At 39.7% G+C, this 14,342-nt stretch overlaps 1 protein-coding gene across 1 annotated transcript in view; it reads right to left on the bottom strand.

Annotated features, from left to right (window-relative positions):
- The window catches only part of ST6GALNAC5 (ST6 N-acetylgalactosaminide alpha-2,6-sialyltransferase 5), an 88,854-nt gene that overhangs the window by 11,643 nt on the left and 62,869 nt on the right, over nt 1-14,342 (bottom strand). Inside the window, exon 3 of the mRNA XM_032219061.1 lies at nt 4,243-4,652. Within this exon, the coding sequence (XP_032074952.1) occupies nt 4,243-4,652 (410 nt within the window). The remainder of the gene's footprint in view (nt 1-4,242; nt 4,653-14,342) is intronic.

A 14,342-nucleotide genomic window follows, 5' to 3' on the forward strand; every position in this document is an offset into this window, starting at 1 on the left:
TGAAGCCTTCAGCAGGGGTTCCCACCGCAGCAGGGGTGCTGCAACAGCGCTGGCGTCAGCATTCCGACCCACACGCCTCCCATGACAGCTGCCTGTGGCCCTACGGAGCCCGAGCGAACCCAGGACACCAGGAGGACCAAAGGGGTGAGCAAACGGCCAAATTGAAAAGAAAGTAATTTTCCCTCACCAAGCCTGCTCAAGATGAACACATTAAGGGAATTTTCCCTGCTTTTAACTCTAGGAGAGTCCAAGCAATCTGTACAATTGGAGAGAAACTCGAAAGCGCGTCCACTGCGCTAGCTGAATCGAAAAAAAACGGAAGATAGTCAGCACCAGAGGCGTGGCTTAAAGTTTCAATTCAGTTCTGGCCAGATTGGCTGTATTTAACCCTTGTTTGGATTCTCCAGAGCAGCGCCCTGGAAAACAGAGAATATACATTACATAGTTGTGGAATGTCCTGTCTTTTTGTCTAAAATTGAAGACAAAGCTGATAAGAACTGGATTACTTGTTTCCTATAACTTTAGCAGCTTGCTGATCAATCTGACACATTCTATGGATAGCTGACAGAAGAAAGCACACCACTAAACATCTATTTTAATAAAGGAGGGTAGGCTGGGATTGATGGCTTTATATCTGCTAATTAGAAGAGAGAGTATATATATAAAAAGGGCAGTATAGTTTTTGTTCATGCTTGAGTGTTCTTGCTCTGAAAGCCTAGGTTCATGGCCCCTTTGAGACAATCATTCCACAAGCCTAGATAATAACTGGCCTTAAGAAAGAGTCCTCCTTTTCTGTAATAGAGAAGGTCTGGTTTGATACAAACCATGATCTTTGCACCAAAAACTGAGCATAGGAGGAAGAAGAGACAGGAAGAAATTTCTTACTGAGCATTTGTTTCCAAGATTAATAAAACATGGCATAATCAAGAAGACCAGCTTACGTATTATATGGTTAATTACAGAGTGGCTAATGAAAATTTTAGCCACTGAGAGGCTTTGAGGATTTTAAAAAAAGTATCTTTGGATTTTAAAAACACGAGAGGGCTTTAAATGAAAGACTTTTCCAAATAATGTAAGAGAGGATAATAACCTGAAATGGAAAAAGCAAACCACATTGTGTTGGATTTGTTCTTCAAAATGAGTTCTTAATTTATACGTAAATGTGTATGTGATACTTATCCTGTCATCATCTTTTCACTGCACAAAAAAACCCCATTTAATGAGTACATAAGTAATAAAAATAAATCCATTCTTTGTTGTAGGGAATAAATTCATTTCTAATGTTGTTTGCGGCCACACTGAGGGTCACTTATTAAACAAATTGATCTGGAGATCTCTTTGTAAGCCATAAATGGGCTCATAAATGGAGGTAAGTGTCATAATAACTTCACTTTTTTCCAGCTGGAAGTATACGATGAGTACTTCAGAGGTATACAATATGTGAAAAAGAAAGCTTTATTGCTAAAATGTTCCAAGAATGCAATAAGTAGATATTATAATTCATCAAATGACAGCATTGAGTCAATAAAGAAAAACCTACCAATTCTACTTTTTCAAAAATAGTGAATTGCTTTTAATTCAGGTATATTACCTAAAATATTATTTAAATTCACCATTCATCTTCACACTGTGCTATTTTAGAATTCTATCTATCAGCTGTATTCACTATGTATTGATTTAGATATTTAAAAGCTAAGGCAGAAATGCGTTATTTGATTCCATCGTTGTGCTATATTGCAAAAATTGTTATTTGATACACAGAAACATTATAGCTTAATAAGTAGGAAAATGATTCTGTACATTCTATAAAATCAGATGTATGGTAGCATCTTTTCCAAATAATGTGTTTTATTAAAAGGCTTAAGGTTTGCTGATCTACAGTTCACTCCATAAGATGCATAGTCACTAGAATGATGTAGGATTTAAAACGGGGGAACGTGAGGAAGACAGGTTGGTTATGCTGATTCAGGGTACATGAGAGACAGGTGATAAGTACTTTATCAATTGTAATGTGTTACAAAATCATTGCATTTATTGAGATCTTCTAAGATTGTCTGAAACCTCTTGATGTACGTTGATGTATATTAACAACATACTACTTAATGGTGGAAATAAAGCCCAATCTGTATACAAATGTGGGCCAAATGTCTGCCCAGTGCCTTTAGCTTTTAAGAAAGATCACAGAAATTGAACATCACAAGTTGTCACCTAAACTCATAGCTTATACACATTAATAAGTTACCGCTCATATCGTCCCCCCAGTTCTGCTGTGCTGCTTCACTGTGGTATGAGGCTGTTCCTGAGAAAGTGTCAAGAGTGTATATTCCCAGTAGGGTCACCAAAGATGTGAAGGCTACCCCAGTTGCCCAGCTAATGCAGGCAGGCATCCACACTGAGCATCAGCAACACAGGAAAATATTAGATATGGGAGGATCACTTTAGATATAATGCCAAAGGCATCTTCTCACACTTACTTGAACATTTTACTAAGAAGCCGCATGGACAGAAAAGTATAAAATGATTAATAATATAGTGACAAATGATGGGCTCCTCAGTTTGGATAGCAGTCAACAAAAGCTACTGCAGATGAATTAAGGAGCTTTCAGAATACTAATGGTGTATATGATTTGACTAGATTAAAACCCTTAGGACATCTAGTTGCTGCTGTCATGTAGGAAAAGAAAACTCAAAGCGGCAAACAGAATTATGATAGGAGCATGAAAAGTAAGAAGCACTAATATGGAACAGCACAATACAGTGAAAGACGAATTGACTACTTGTTGATATCTTAGGCATCGGGGAATTAAAGATGGACAAGAATTGGACTGAAATTGGACATTTTCATTCAAAAGGTCACAGTCATATTCAAGACATAAAAAGAAAGAAGTAATAACATTCTTATTATATTTTTGGCGTATAAGATGCACCTCCCCCCTCAAGAGGGTGAAAATCTGGGTGCGCCTTATACATTGAAGACAACGGGGACAAACACTGCCCCCGTTTCAAAAATGGGCCATTTTTTGCCCCCCACCAGCCTCCCAAAGCCTCTGCATGCCCTTTATTTATTTATTTATTTTTTAAAAAATGAGGTGTGCAATGAGTTTGGGAGGCCTGCAGTGCAAAAAACGTTTTTTTAAAAATTACCTTTTCAAAATCATGGTACGTCTTGTACTCTGGAGCATCTTACAGTTTGAAAAATACAGCACATAATTAGAAAGGTTATATCAAGAATAGTATTTAGTTAAGTGCATCAATGATGGAAAATTATCTGTTAGACATTGTGGACAATGTATAATTATGACAACTGTCCAAATTTATGCTCAAATCACTAACACAGATACCCCCAATCAGCTGTTCCAGGTTGCAGAGATTGCCACAGACTATCGCTGCTTCCATGCCTCACATTTTTTGCCTCTCGTGGGGGTAGGTGGGGCTACATTCAGTGTATAAGACGCACCCAAATTTTCACCCTCTTTTTGGAAAAGTGCATCTTATACTCTGAAAAATACGGTAAATATGAGAATCGTTTACTAGTTTCTGCCAATCAAATGACTGATATGCTAACATAATTAATGTCAAATTTGACTAGTTAATGGTGGAAGATTAAGACTTCTAGAAGTAAAATGAAGTAATATAAAGTTGTCTTATTTGATTGAAGTTAAAATAAGATATGTTGTTATTTCTAGTAAATCTTACTGGAGGACTTTCTGATGATACCAGGACTGAAATGATGATACTTTATGGATATTTGTCTATAGATAATAGATGGGATATGAGTGAAAGTTCATTGATTGTAAATTAGTAAAGGGGGAACAGTTACTAAAATTGTTTAGTCTTATGATAAGGATTGGAAATTATTTCTTTATCTTTTTGCTTTTTCTCTACTATATTTTTATCTTTCTATTTGCTTTTTCTTTGCACCTTTCACTTTCTTTCTTTCTTTCTTTCTTTTTAGTTTAAACAGACTTTACTATTTTAATTTAAAGTCTTTAATTATACTTTTAAAAAGCAACCAGTCAAATTACACATCAATATTAAGAAAAGGAGACTTAGCAGCCCTTAATAAAATGTGTTAGCTGGGAAAAGTGCTATCAGATTTCTGATTGTTTTGCCACCACAGACCAATGCTGCTCTCCTCCTAATGCTATAAAGTGATTCAAATTGAGAGCATATGCTTCAAATAATTATCTACCAATTACAGGAATACTTTCATTATCTATTGTTGTAGAATTGTTTTCATACCTGTCTTTCCCAGTTTCCTGCTTGAAGAGGTCATCAAAATGAAGCATTTTGTGTCGAGATATCATATATACTTTTAACTGAGGTAGTATTTGATTCATCAGTTGCAAATTATTATAAATTAATCCTTTTCCATCTCTTCTCATGTACATACTTGGGCCCCAGAAGATAAATACAGTTCCGTGACTCATATTTAATAGTTCATTGCGATTTCGCAAAATCCTCTGGATACTGGAATGAGCTATAACTCGCAAGGTTGTCTTGTTTCCAACATCTTTTCCAAATCCCCGTGTAGGTGCATCATTCATTCGTATTACACACTCCGTCTGATCGATCTTCTTCCCTTGATGGCTTCGCAAAAGGTGTCCAGAGCTTGTGACTAGAGCACAACTGGTGCAATGCATTTTCAAAGGCTGCAGAGAAATAAATGTCTCAATATACATCCAAATATAAATCTCAACACAAATTCCAATTGTCCAAAATTGTAGGGGAAATACTGCCAAGATAATGGTAGAAAAAGAACAAACTAAACCCAATGTCATTATGAAAAGTTAGTTCCCTTCATCTATCACGATATCTCAGAAATCTATGAAGCCTGGCAAATTATTGTATTTTTCTTCAGCTAGGGAAGTATGAGAGAGCAGTTTCTGGTTTGCATGACTTAGGAGAGGATTTAAACTCACGGCCCCTGGTTTCTAGCCCAGTGCCTTAATCATTTGGCCAAATTGGCTGCAATAAATTTCAAAAGTTTTTAAAACTGTGAAACATGGCAATCTGATCCCCATTCCCTACTTATAAAATCACTTAACCACTGCGACAGACGTTGAATTTCAGCAAGGCTGTTTATTTTACTTCTAAATAAAACTTGGTATCTGCAAAAATAATCTGTGGCGTGCCGTTATCTCTTTTCTCAATGAATTTATTCTATTCCATTTCACTTCCTTTTCTCTGGAGAACCAGCTCAAGTAAAGCAAGGAGAGAGGAGAGAGAGTAAATACATAATTTCAGAAGATTTGCAGGAGAGTTGAAGATCTGTTTCGTAGAAACACTCACATTCCCAGCACAGAAAAGAAGGAGAAGAGGCAGGAAGTGGAAGCTGCTTGGAATAAAGTTGTCAGATGGGTTATCACAGGGGAATGAAAGAGAAGGGATGGTGAGAAGGTAAGAAAGGAGACAAACTGGGTGGCTGAATGACTAAACTTTGAGGCATGAGGCAGTGAGAATAGACCTACTGGATTTCATAATATATGAAGTATGATTGCATACGTTTTAAAAATGTATACTTTGAATGGATGTCTGTAAAATGATGATTAGGGATGATGATGATAAGCCAGAAGAAGGGAAACATTTGGAAATTGTATAAACCTGTCAGGGAGATTTTGTTGGTTTCATTTGGTAATATACAAAATAAAGGGTGAGGTTCAGGGGTCAAATGCTATCAGTTGGGAATGCTACCGATTCAGGCGAACCGGTGTTTCAGACAATCATCTGTGACACACAATTTATATTAGCTAGAATTGTCGGATTTCCTGCTTTCTATATAATGTAAATGACGTGGCATAATGGATTCCCCCCCCCACTTATGCTCTTGGTAGCAGGCTCTGCCCAACTGCCTGGCCATCATCACGTCCCATTTCTGACACACTGCGCATGCTTGGAGGTGTATGTGAGGCACGCTAACATTTGCGAACTGGTAGCAAAGGTAAGTTGATTTCACCCCTGGTGAGGTTGGGTCTTTGCATTAGCAATTTACATTCCTATTTTTCTGAAAACCTATTTTTCTGAAATGTCCTATATAAATAGTCCTCAACTTACATCAATTCATTTAGTGACTGTTCAAATGGCACTGGAAAATGGCTTATGACTGGTGTTCACACTTAAACTGTTGCAACATCTTCATTATCAAGTGATAAAAATTCAGATGCTTGGCAATTGTTGAGTTCCAGTTGTGCAACTTGTGCAAGAAAAGTTGTACAATGGGCCAAAAATCACTTAACAAATGTCTCATTTAGCAACATAAATTTTGGGCTGAATTGTGGTCATAAGTCAAGGACTCCCTATGTTGCAAACATAAGTTGTAGGACATTTTTAAAAAATTGCTTAGATATGATTTGGAAATCTGGTTTGCTTTTCTTTGCTTTGAAGTGGGTATTTTGTTGAAATAAAAGATGATATTTTGAGTATTTTGCCTTTCTTAAAAAGTGTTGGCTTGTTGTGATAATACATTATCTGACCACTTATAGCTAATGCTAGTAATTTCATGACACTACTTTTACTTGTTTGTTTGTATACTTGTCTTCAACCAAAATAATTCCCTGAATAATCTTCTACTAATATTAAGGCAATAGTTTGCAAACTTTTTTCAGTATTAAAAGCTCAGAGCCCCAAAACATTGGAGTTTTATGGTTTAGATACATGAAGGGTTGAATGAAAAGGAAGCATTGCATTAAAAAAAGATCAATGACAAAAGCATCTTCATCTTTCAGCAACTTTTTAAAGGAACCAATGTGTTGCCCTCACTGATTTAACTTCCTTTACTCTCAGCGGAGCTGTCATGTAGACCTAGATTAACCAGAATCAATTCTGATATTACCTTTTTTTAAAACTCCAAGATCCAATAGACAAAAAGTGTGTTTGTACGAAAGAAACATACTAAGAATTAAAAAAGAGTACTTCCCAGTACATGCTCAGCATTTTTAGTATCAGAATTAAGCTGAGTAGTTTTTGTGTGTATAATTGCATTTGGGATAGTAGGTAGGGAGATGGATGAGATATAGATGATTTATATATATTTATATTTATACATACACACACACACACACATATATATACACAAACACACACAGATAGATAGACAGAGTGAGGAGAGAGAGAGAGAGAGAGTCTCAAATGTTTATACATATATAAACATTTATACATGTTTATGGAGGGATTATAAAAACATGGAATATTTTCTTAATTCTCAGAATGCTAAACTCTGTTTAATATGTCTAACATAAAGTGACAGCAGTATAGACATAAGAAATGTAAAAAGCTTAAAAAACATTTGAGTTATTAAGTCCACGTGCCTTACAGTAAGAGATATCCATAAAACTCTTAATAGCTTTGTCAACTATGATGTCAGATTTTATAGCAGAAACTCGAATGTCAAGTAAGCATTCAGTCTTAAGGGAGAAATGTTCTTGTGCCCCACAGAAAAGAGCGCTACTGTGTTCTGGAGTTAACTTCACTTTGTTTTAGTAACATGGGTCATGGAAACTGGAAGTATTTAAAGAATAATGGAACATACAATAAAGAGCAGAGTTCATTGTTATAGCTTCTCATACAAGACAGTCCACCACCTCCTGGTGTAATCTACTCCATGGTTGAGCTCTCATTGCAAGAGACATTTTTTATGTTTTCTATGTTCAACAAATATCTATTTTTTTGCAGCTGAAATCAATTCTTTTTCGTTCCATCATTTAGAACCCCAAATAATTCTTTCCTGTCTGTGTGACAGCTTTTCAAATCTTTAAGGAAAATCTGATTTTCTCCAGCTATAATATCCAATTCTTACAAACATTTCTTTTATTTTTTTTCCTTCTAGGCCAGACTCATTATTTGGTTGTTCCCATTTGGATGTATAACATATAATCTTGTTGGTGGCCTAAAATGCAGTGCCTAGATCTGAATGCAGTATTCTGAATGTGATCTGACCAACACAGAACATAGAAGAACAATTACTTTAAGCGCTTAAGTGAAATGAAGTTATGGAATTCTTTTTTAATAGCTGTAATGGGCAGAAGGAGTTAACTTTGAAGTAGAGTAGGAAGAGATGTCATCAAGCCAATGGGCAGAAGTGTAGTTTGGAAAAAAAAACATCTCAGACATGATCATCCTAGTTCCCTTGAACATAAAAGAGGAGGAGGGAAAAGCACATTCAGACATGCAAGATTTTACTACCTTATAATAAAAGTAGTGCTAGTTTGTGTGTCTTAGATTTCCAAGTATGGTCTATTTTGGAGGGCTGACAATAACCATTCATACATGAAACAAAATTTTACAGCATTTTCTGGGTCATTTAGCTTTATGTATTACTTACATTTTGTGGAAAGTATGGTTTGATGCAAAGAATTCATTAATATATATCACATTAGTATTATCTTTAACACAAATATTAATACATTTCATCAAAATTACACACACACACACACACACACACACACACAAGCACAATTTACAGTCTGAAGCAAAGTAAAACCAATCCTTATTTAAAAGAATCTAAGTACTTGCTGTAATGACCATTGGCTTACCTGAAGGTCCTTTTCCATGCGCTGCGGGAGAGTCCGAGCAAGGGTAAGGGTTAAATTCTGTCCTTCTGCCCAATGGACTGGATTGAAATTCTTGACCACGCTTCCTGGTCTCCCAGTATCATCAGTTTTTCAATGAAGGCATGGTCCCAAAAGGTAAGTCAATATCAAGTCAATGTCAAAGTTCCATCCTTCCAAACAACGTCCACAGATGAAAAGTAAGAACAACTCCGATGGAAAGGAAATAACTTCAGGGCGGGATTGGACTCTCCTGCAGCACATGGAAAAGGACCCTTCAGGTAAGCCAGTGGTCATTTTCCCATGCGCTGCTTGGAGACTCCAAGCAAGGGACATACCCAAGGAAAGAAATGTCCAAGGGCGGGAACAACAAAGAGTAACAACCCAACCCTAATGCATCTCAGAAACAACAGGCTGCAGCACTCTCCTGCCAAAGGCCGCATCTGCGGATGCAAATTTGTCCAGTTTGTAGTGTCATACAAATAACGATGGGGACACCCAGGTCACCGCTTTGTAGATCTCCCTGACCGACGCCTGAGTGGCCCAGGCCGTTGTCATGGCCGCGCTGCATGTGGAATGTGCCGTCACTCAAGAAGGAACAGGCCTGCCCTGTTGTTCGTAGGCCAGGGAGATACAAGCCTTGATCCATCTCCCAATGGTGGACGAGGTGACCTTTCAACCCAATGAGGTCGGGTGGAAAATGACAAACAAGGCCTCCAACTGACAAAAAGGAGCCGTGCGTCTGGTGTACCTCTTGACTGCCCTTCGAACATCGAGAAAGTGCCAACGACGCTCCCTCGGGTGATTTGGGCATGGGCAAAAGTCTGTGAGGACAACCTCCTGGGCACGGTGAAAATATGAATTAATTTTTGGTACAAACAATAGATCGAGACAGAGGACAACTCTATCTGGGTGGATGGTACGCAAATTGCCCCGGAGCGATACAGCCGGAATTTCTGAAATCCTGCGGGCTGAAATAATGGCAACAAGGAAGGCAGTTTTAAGAGACACGTGTCGTAAGGATGCATGATGTAATGGCTCAAGGGGAGGCCAGTGAGCGCCCTGAACACAGTGGCAAGATCCCAGGAAGAATAACGACAGACAACCTGGGGACTCAGGTTGGAAGTGCCACGAAGGAAGCTGCGTACTTCTGGGTGCCTGCTGAGTGGCTGATGGTTGCCATAGGAGAGCACCATGGACAAGGCTGCTACTTGGTATTGTAAGGTGTTAGCGACTAGACCCCTATCAAGGCCATCTTGTAGAAAATCTAGGATTTGAGGCGGGGGGAAGCTGCTGTTGGTTGAAGATGGCGTGTTGTGCACCAGCTAGCAAAGGTGATCCAGGTGGCATCATAGATCTGCGAGGTGGAGGCTCGTCTGGAGGCTTGGATGCTGTTAATCACCTTGGTAGAATAGTTGGCTCTCCTCAGGAGGTCCCTCTCAAGTGCCATACAGTTAGCTTGAGCCACTGGGGCTCCAGATGCGTAACCGCTCCCTGGCTGAGAGAGACCGACTCCTGAGGAATCCTCCAGGGATGTGTAATGGACAGGCACATCAGATCAGCAAACCAAGTCCGTCGGAGCCAGTATGAATCAGGACTGCCTGGGATAGGCCCTGCCGCGGGATCCTTGTGCGCAACACCCACCACCCCATCCCCACCCTGATCCCAGGTGGTCGGGCGCTGCTGCTGCTGGATCTGCATTGCCCTGCTGGATTCAGGGGCTTCTGCCCTTGTATGCACTTTGCAGCCAGCGGAGCCACATGCGGACCTCTTTGGTGTGCTTGGAGCAGCATTCTTGGAGCAGCATGCCATCCAAATCAACCTGGCTTATGGCATCCTCCACAGTCTGCTCTGTGCTGTCGAGTTGCTGGCAGGCAGCGATGCAGAGACTGAGGGAAGGGGGGCCAGGTAGCAAACCTATTTTCTGCTTGTGGGCCAGAAAGAAAAGCTGCCTTTGAGGGAGCCCAGAGAACAAAATAAAAGTGCTCTGGGGATTTCCCCACCAAAAACAAACAAACAAACAAAAAAACGCCCGCCCATCACTTTGGATCTTGCAGCTTTTTTGGGGTTTTTCTTAAAACAAGAGTCTAAATGAGTCTAACTGTGGTTGATGGGCCTTGCCTTGGAGTTGGGGGGTAGGTCCAAATAGCGGCCACTGCGAGCATCTCTCAGCCATTGTGTGCAGGGGAAAAAACGTTGCACAGTAAAGAAAACCTCATGAGTCTGAGGCAATTGACAGCTTCTCAAACTTGGGAAATTTTTCTTTACTGTGCAAGGTTTTTTTCCTGTACACAACGGCTGAGAGACACTTGCAGTGGCGCACAATTTGGGGGTGGAAGGTGGTTTTGGAGATGGGGTGGGCCACGAGATGCGGATCTTACCAGAGACTGGCAGCTCTGGATCTTGCGGGTTTTTCAAGGTTTCTTAAAAAACAACACCTCTCCAGACAAGCTTTAAAACTTCCAAGGTTGCTCCTGGAGAGGGCAGGCAGACAGGCAGAATTCCCCCTCTCCCCAGGCGCCTGCAGCCTCGGAGCCTGCAGCAACTCCCGGCGCTTGCACAGTAAAGGCAATTAACAACTCGCCCTAATGAGAAGATTTTCTTTACTGTGCAAGCACCTGGAGCTGCTCCAAGGCTGCAGGTGCCCAGGGAGGGGGGGTAAATGCTGCCCATCTTCCCCCTCCCAAAGCAACCTTGGGGGTTTTCAAACTTGTCTGAAAAGGAATTTTTTAAAAGAAAACACCAAAAAAGCCACAAGATCTGGAGCTGCCAGAGACACACGGGTCCAGGTGGAAGGCAGACTTTTCTGCAGCATTCCCCTCCCCTCTTTGGAACATCTTGCAGCGGGGGCTCTGCCTTTGCAGAATGGGGCAGGCATATGTGCAGCAGCCCAGGATGTCCCCTTACCCTGCCAGAGCACCACTGCCCCTCTCAGCCCCAAAACAGCATCTGTGTTTCTACCAAGAGCCACCAGGTCAGGCCGGACACTGGCCTTGGAAGGCAAGCAGGCATGGTGGATTGCCAAGAAGGCTTTGTGGAAGGCAGGGAAGGGTGGCAGAGCTGCAGGGAAGGGAGCAAGTAGCCTCCATGCTTCCTTGCCTTCCACACTACCTTCCACTTGCCTGCCTTCGCAAGCTAGCCATGGAGACGCCGAAAAGTCCGTGTGGAAGGCAGGAAAGCATGGCAGGGTTGTGGGTCGTGGGGAAGGGGGCAGGTGCAGCTAGCTAAGCAGCAACTCGCAGGTTTACCTGGCAGATAGATCAGGGGCATAGGCAAGGACAGAGACTGGGCAGGGCACATGCGCAGTACTAAAAATGCTTCTGCGCAGAAGCAAAAAACAAGATGGCGCTGCCGATAGAACCAGTATGGTCACATGTCTGCCAGAGTTACTACCTATTCGGCCAAACCGTACCGTATCGGTAGGAACACACCTGTGGTGCAGTTGTGTGCCCAGGCAGTTACATATTAACATCTTTACTAAGAAAAATAAGTTTGGTGAATGGAAAAGATACCATTATTTTTAGAGATCAAAATAACTCAAGCCATGGTAGAAGGAAACTTGGTATCATTTTCTGGTTTGATAGAATGAGGAATGACTTTTAATGAAATTATTTGGAGGCCCAAATTGAAATTATGAGAAATATTCCTAGCTCATCTGTCCAGTTCACAGACGAAGTAAGCATGTCTCTTTGTTGTATTTTAATGAAAACATTTCACAGAACCATAGTTACGTCAATGAAGATTAATTACTACATCCAAGAAAGTAGTTGAGTATTGCCACTATGTATATTTCTAAAAACCTACACAGTGAAGACTAATGAATTATTTTTAATAGCAGGTTGTAAGTCAAGATTTGCATCTTTGCAATTTCAATTTCTTATGCCACTGGTATTTTTGTTTGGGAGCACTTACTATGCAAAGTCTTATTCTTACACATTCAGCATTAAAAGTTTAGTCTTGTTAAAATACTGAGTATTTTCAGCATATGACAGACGGCTCTTAATACTGTATGAAATTAGCTGCCATGATTTCCTGTGGCAGAAAAATTATCTATGTGTCATTAGACACGTAGTTAGCGTGTCTCCATATATTAATCTCATGTGCCTCTTAGGGATTGAACTGGGGGGAAAAAGCTGGAGTCAGCATAATGACATACCATTTAAATTTGCAGGAGAGACATATATGTATGAAAGTATTTTTTAAGAGTAAGTGTACCAAGATATAAATTAGTAATGATGCCTGGTTTTGCTTTATGAAGCAGAAAGTAAGAGATGCATTGGCCTCTCTTCATACATTTACTTGTTTTCCTAACACTAAGAATGTAGTGTTTTTATGGTATCACTTTTGAAAGGTCAAACACACCTTCCTATATGTGATCTTAAATTATAATGTAATGAAAATTCCACTATAGGGGCACTTAATTATTACTGAGGCAATTTGACATAAAAGTAAAATTGTCCAACCAGCCAGAACAACTAACATCTTGAATAGTCTCATAGATCCAGTTCTCTCATCATTTTCAAATAAACCTTCCTAAACAAGCAAGAATATTATCCTTATGTATTGAAATGTTCATGCCTTTGTGAACTAGGATTCTTAAAACAGTGCCCCCCCCATCTCTCTGACAGGTAAAGGTAAAATAGCTTGGAAAGGCAAAATTAAGTGTATTTTTTTTTAAAGCATCAGCAGGCACCAGTACGGTCCTTTACTGTGACTTGAAAGAAACATATAAGACATTTTTATCCAAAATAATCTTTCCCATTCACTTCTTTATTCAACAATAGTATACCTATTTTCAATGCATATATGTGAAACTTTAAAGAGTTTTCTTTCAAACTACAAACACCATATTATATAGCACCTGAACTGTTGACTGGAGTGGGTACCAGAGGACACGTGCCAATTCTGAAATATCTGCCCCCCAATTCAACAAGATGTAACTTATTTTTAAAGTCCCAAAATTGATCACATCCATCCAATTTCTAGGCAGCATTAAAATGCTTGAGAAGGATTGCAAGCTCACACTAAATGCTTTTCTCTCAGTTCTGCCTCTTCTCTCAGTTCTGCCTCTTCTCTTCCTTCACTTTCTCAAACACTATGCCAATTAGGGAGGCTGGAACAATCATTCTTGACTTCGAAGGTCACCAACATAACTGGTATGATTCTGTTAAAAATAAGGTCTACAGTTCAACCATCCTGCTTCCCTTGAACATTTTTGTAAGCATTTCAGCTCCCACTGAATTCATGGAATGCATTTTTATATAATCTAATTATTATTAATAATAACTACTCAGATAGCAACTACCTCAGATATATACTATTATTCAGTAAGGCTTTTCCTGATACTGCAATTAAGTCATGTATTGTTTAAAAAAACCCTCTGGAATCATTATGACATAATTCTAGCATGTGTGTTTCTTTGAAAATAAGACATAGATAGATAGATAGATTTCACTGTTGTATCCTCTTTAGCCATTTTCTCCTGCCATCCCTGTGCAATGAAAAACTCTCCCCTTCTCGGAGAGTTAGATCTGGAGGAAGATTGGCTGATGTAAGATTAAAAAAACAAATCTTGGTGCTTAAAAATTTTCTGGAGCTAAGTTAGCCGCTAAACATTACTGGGAATACGGATGGTGAAAAGAAAGGAGGGGAAAGCTATCAGTAATGGAATTCTAAGCTCAAAGAGAACTTTGTTCATTTGGAACTGGTAAAACCTAAAACTAAAAAAAGGGGGAAGATTAGGACAATTTGAGTATGGATTTTCAACTTTTGGTTTCACTACCGACAAGATTCGAC

The sequence above is a fragment of the Thamnophis elegans genome, chromosome 5 (assembly GCF_009769535.1).
Source record: "Thamnophis elegans isolate rThaEle1 chromosome 5, rThaEle1.pri, whole genome shotgun sequence".
Classification (NCBI taxonomy): domain Eukaryota; kingdom Metazoa; phylum Chordata; class Lepidosauria; order Squamata; family Colubridae; genus Thamnophis; species Thamnophis elegans.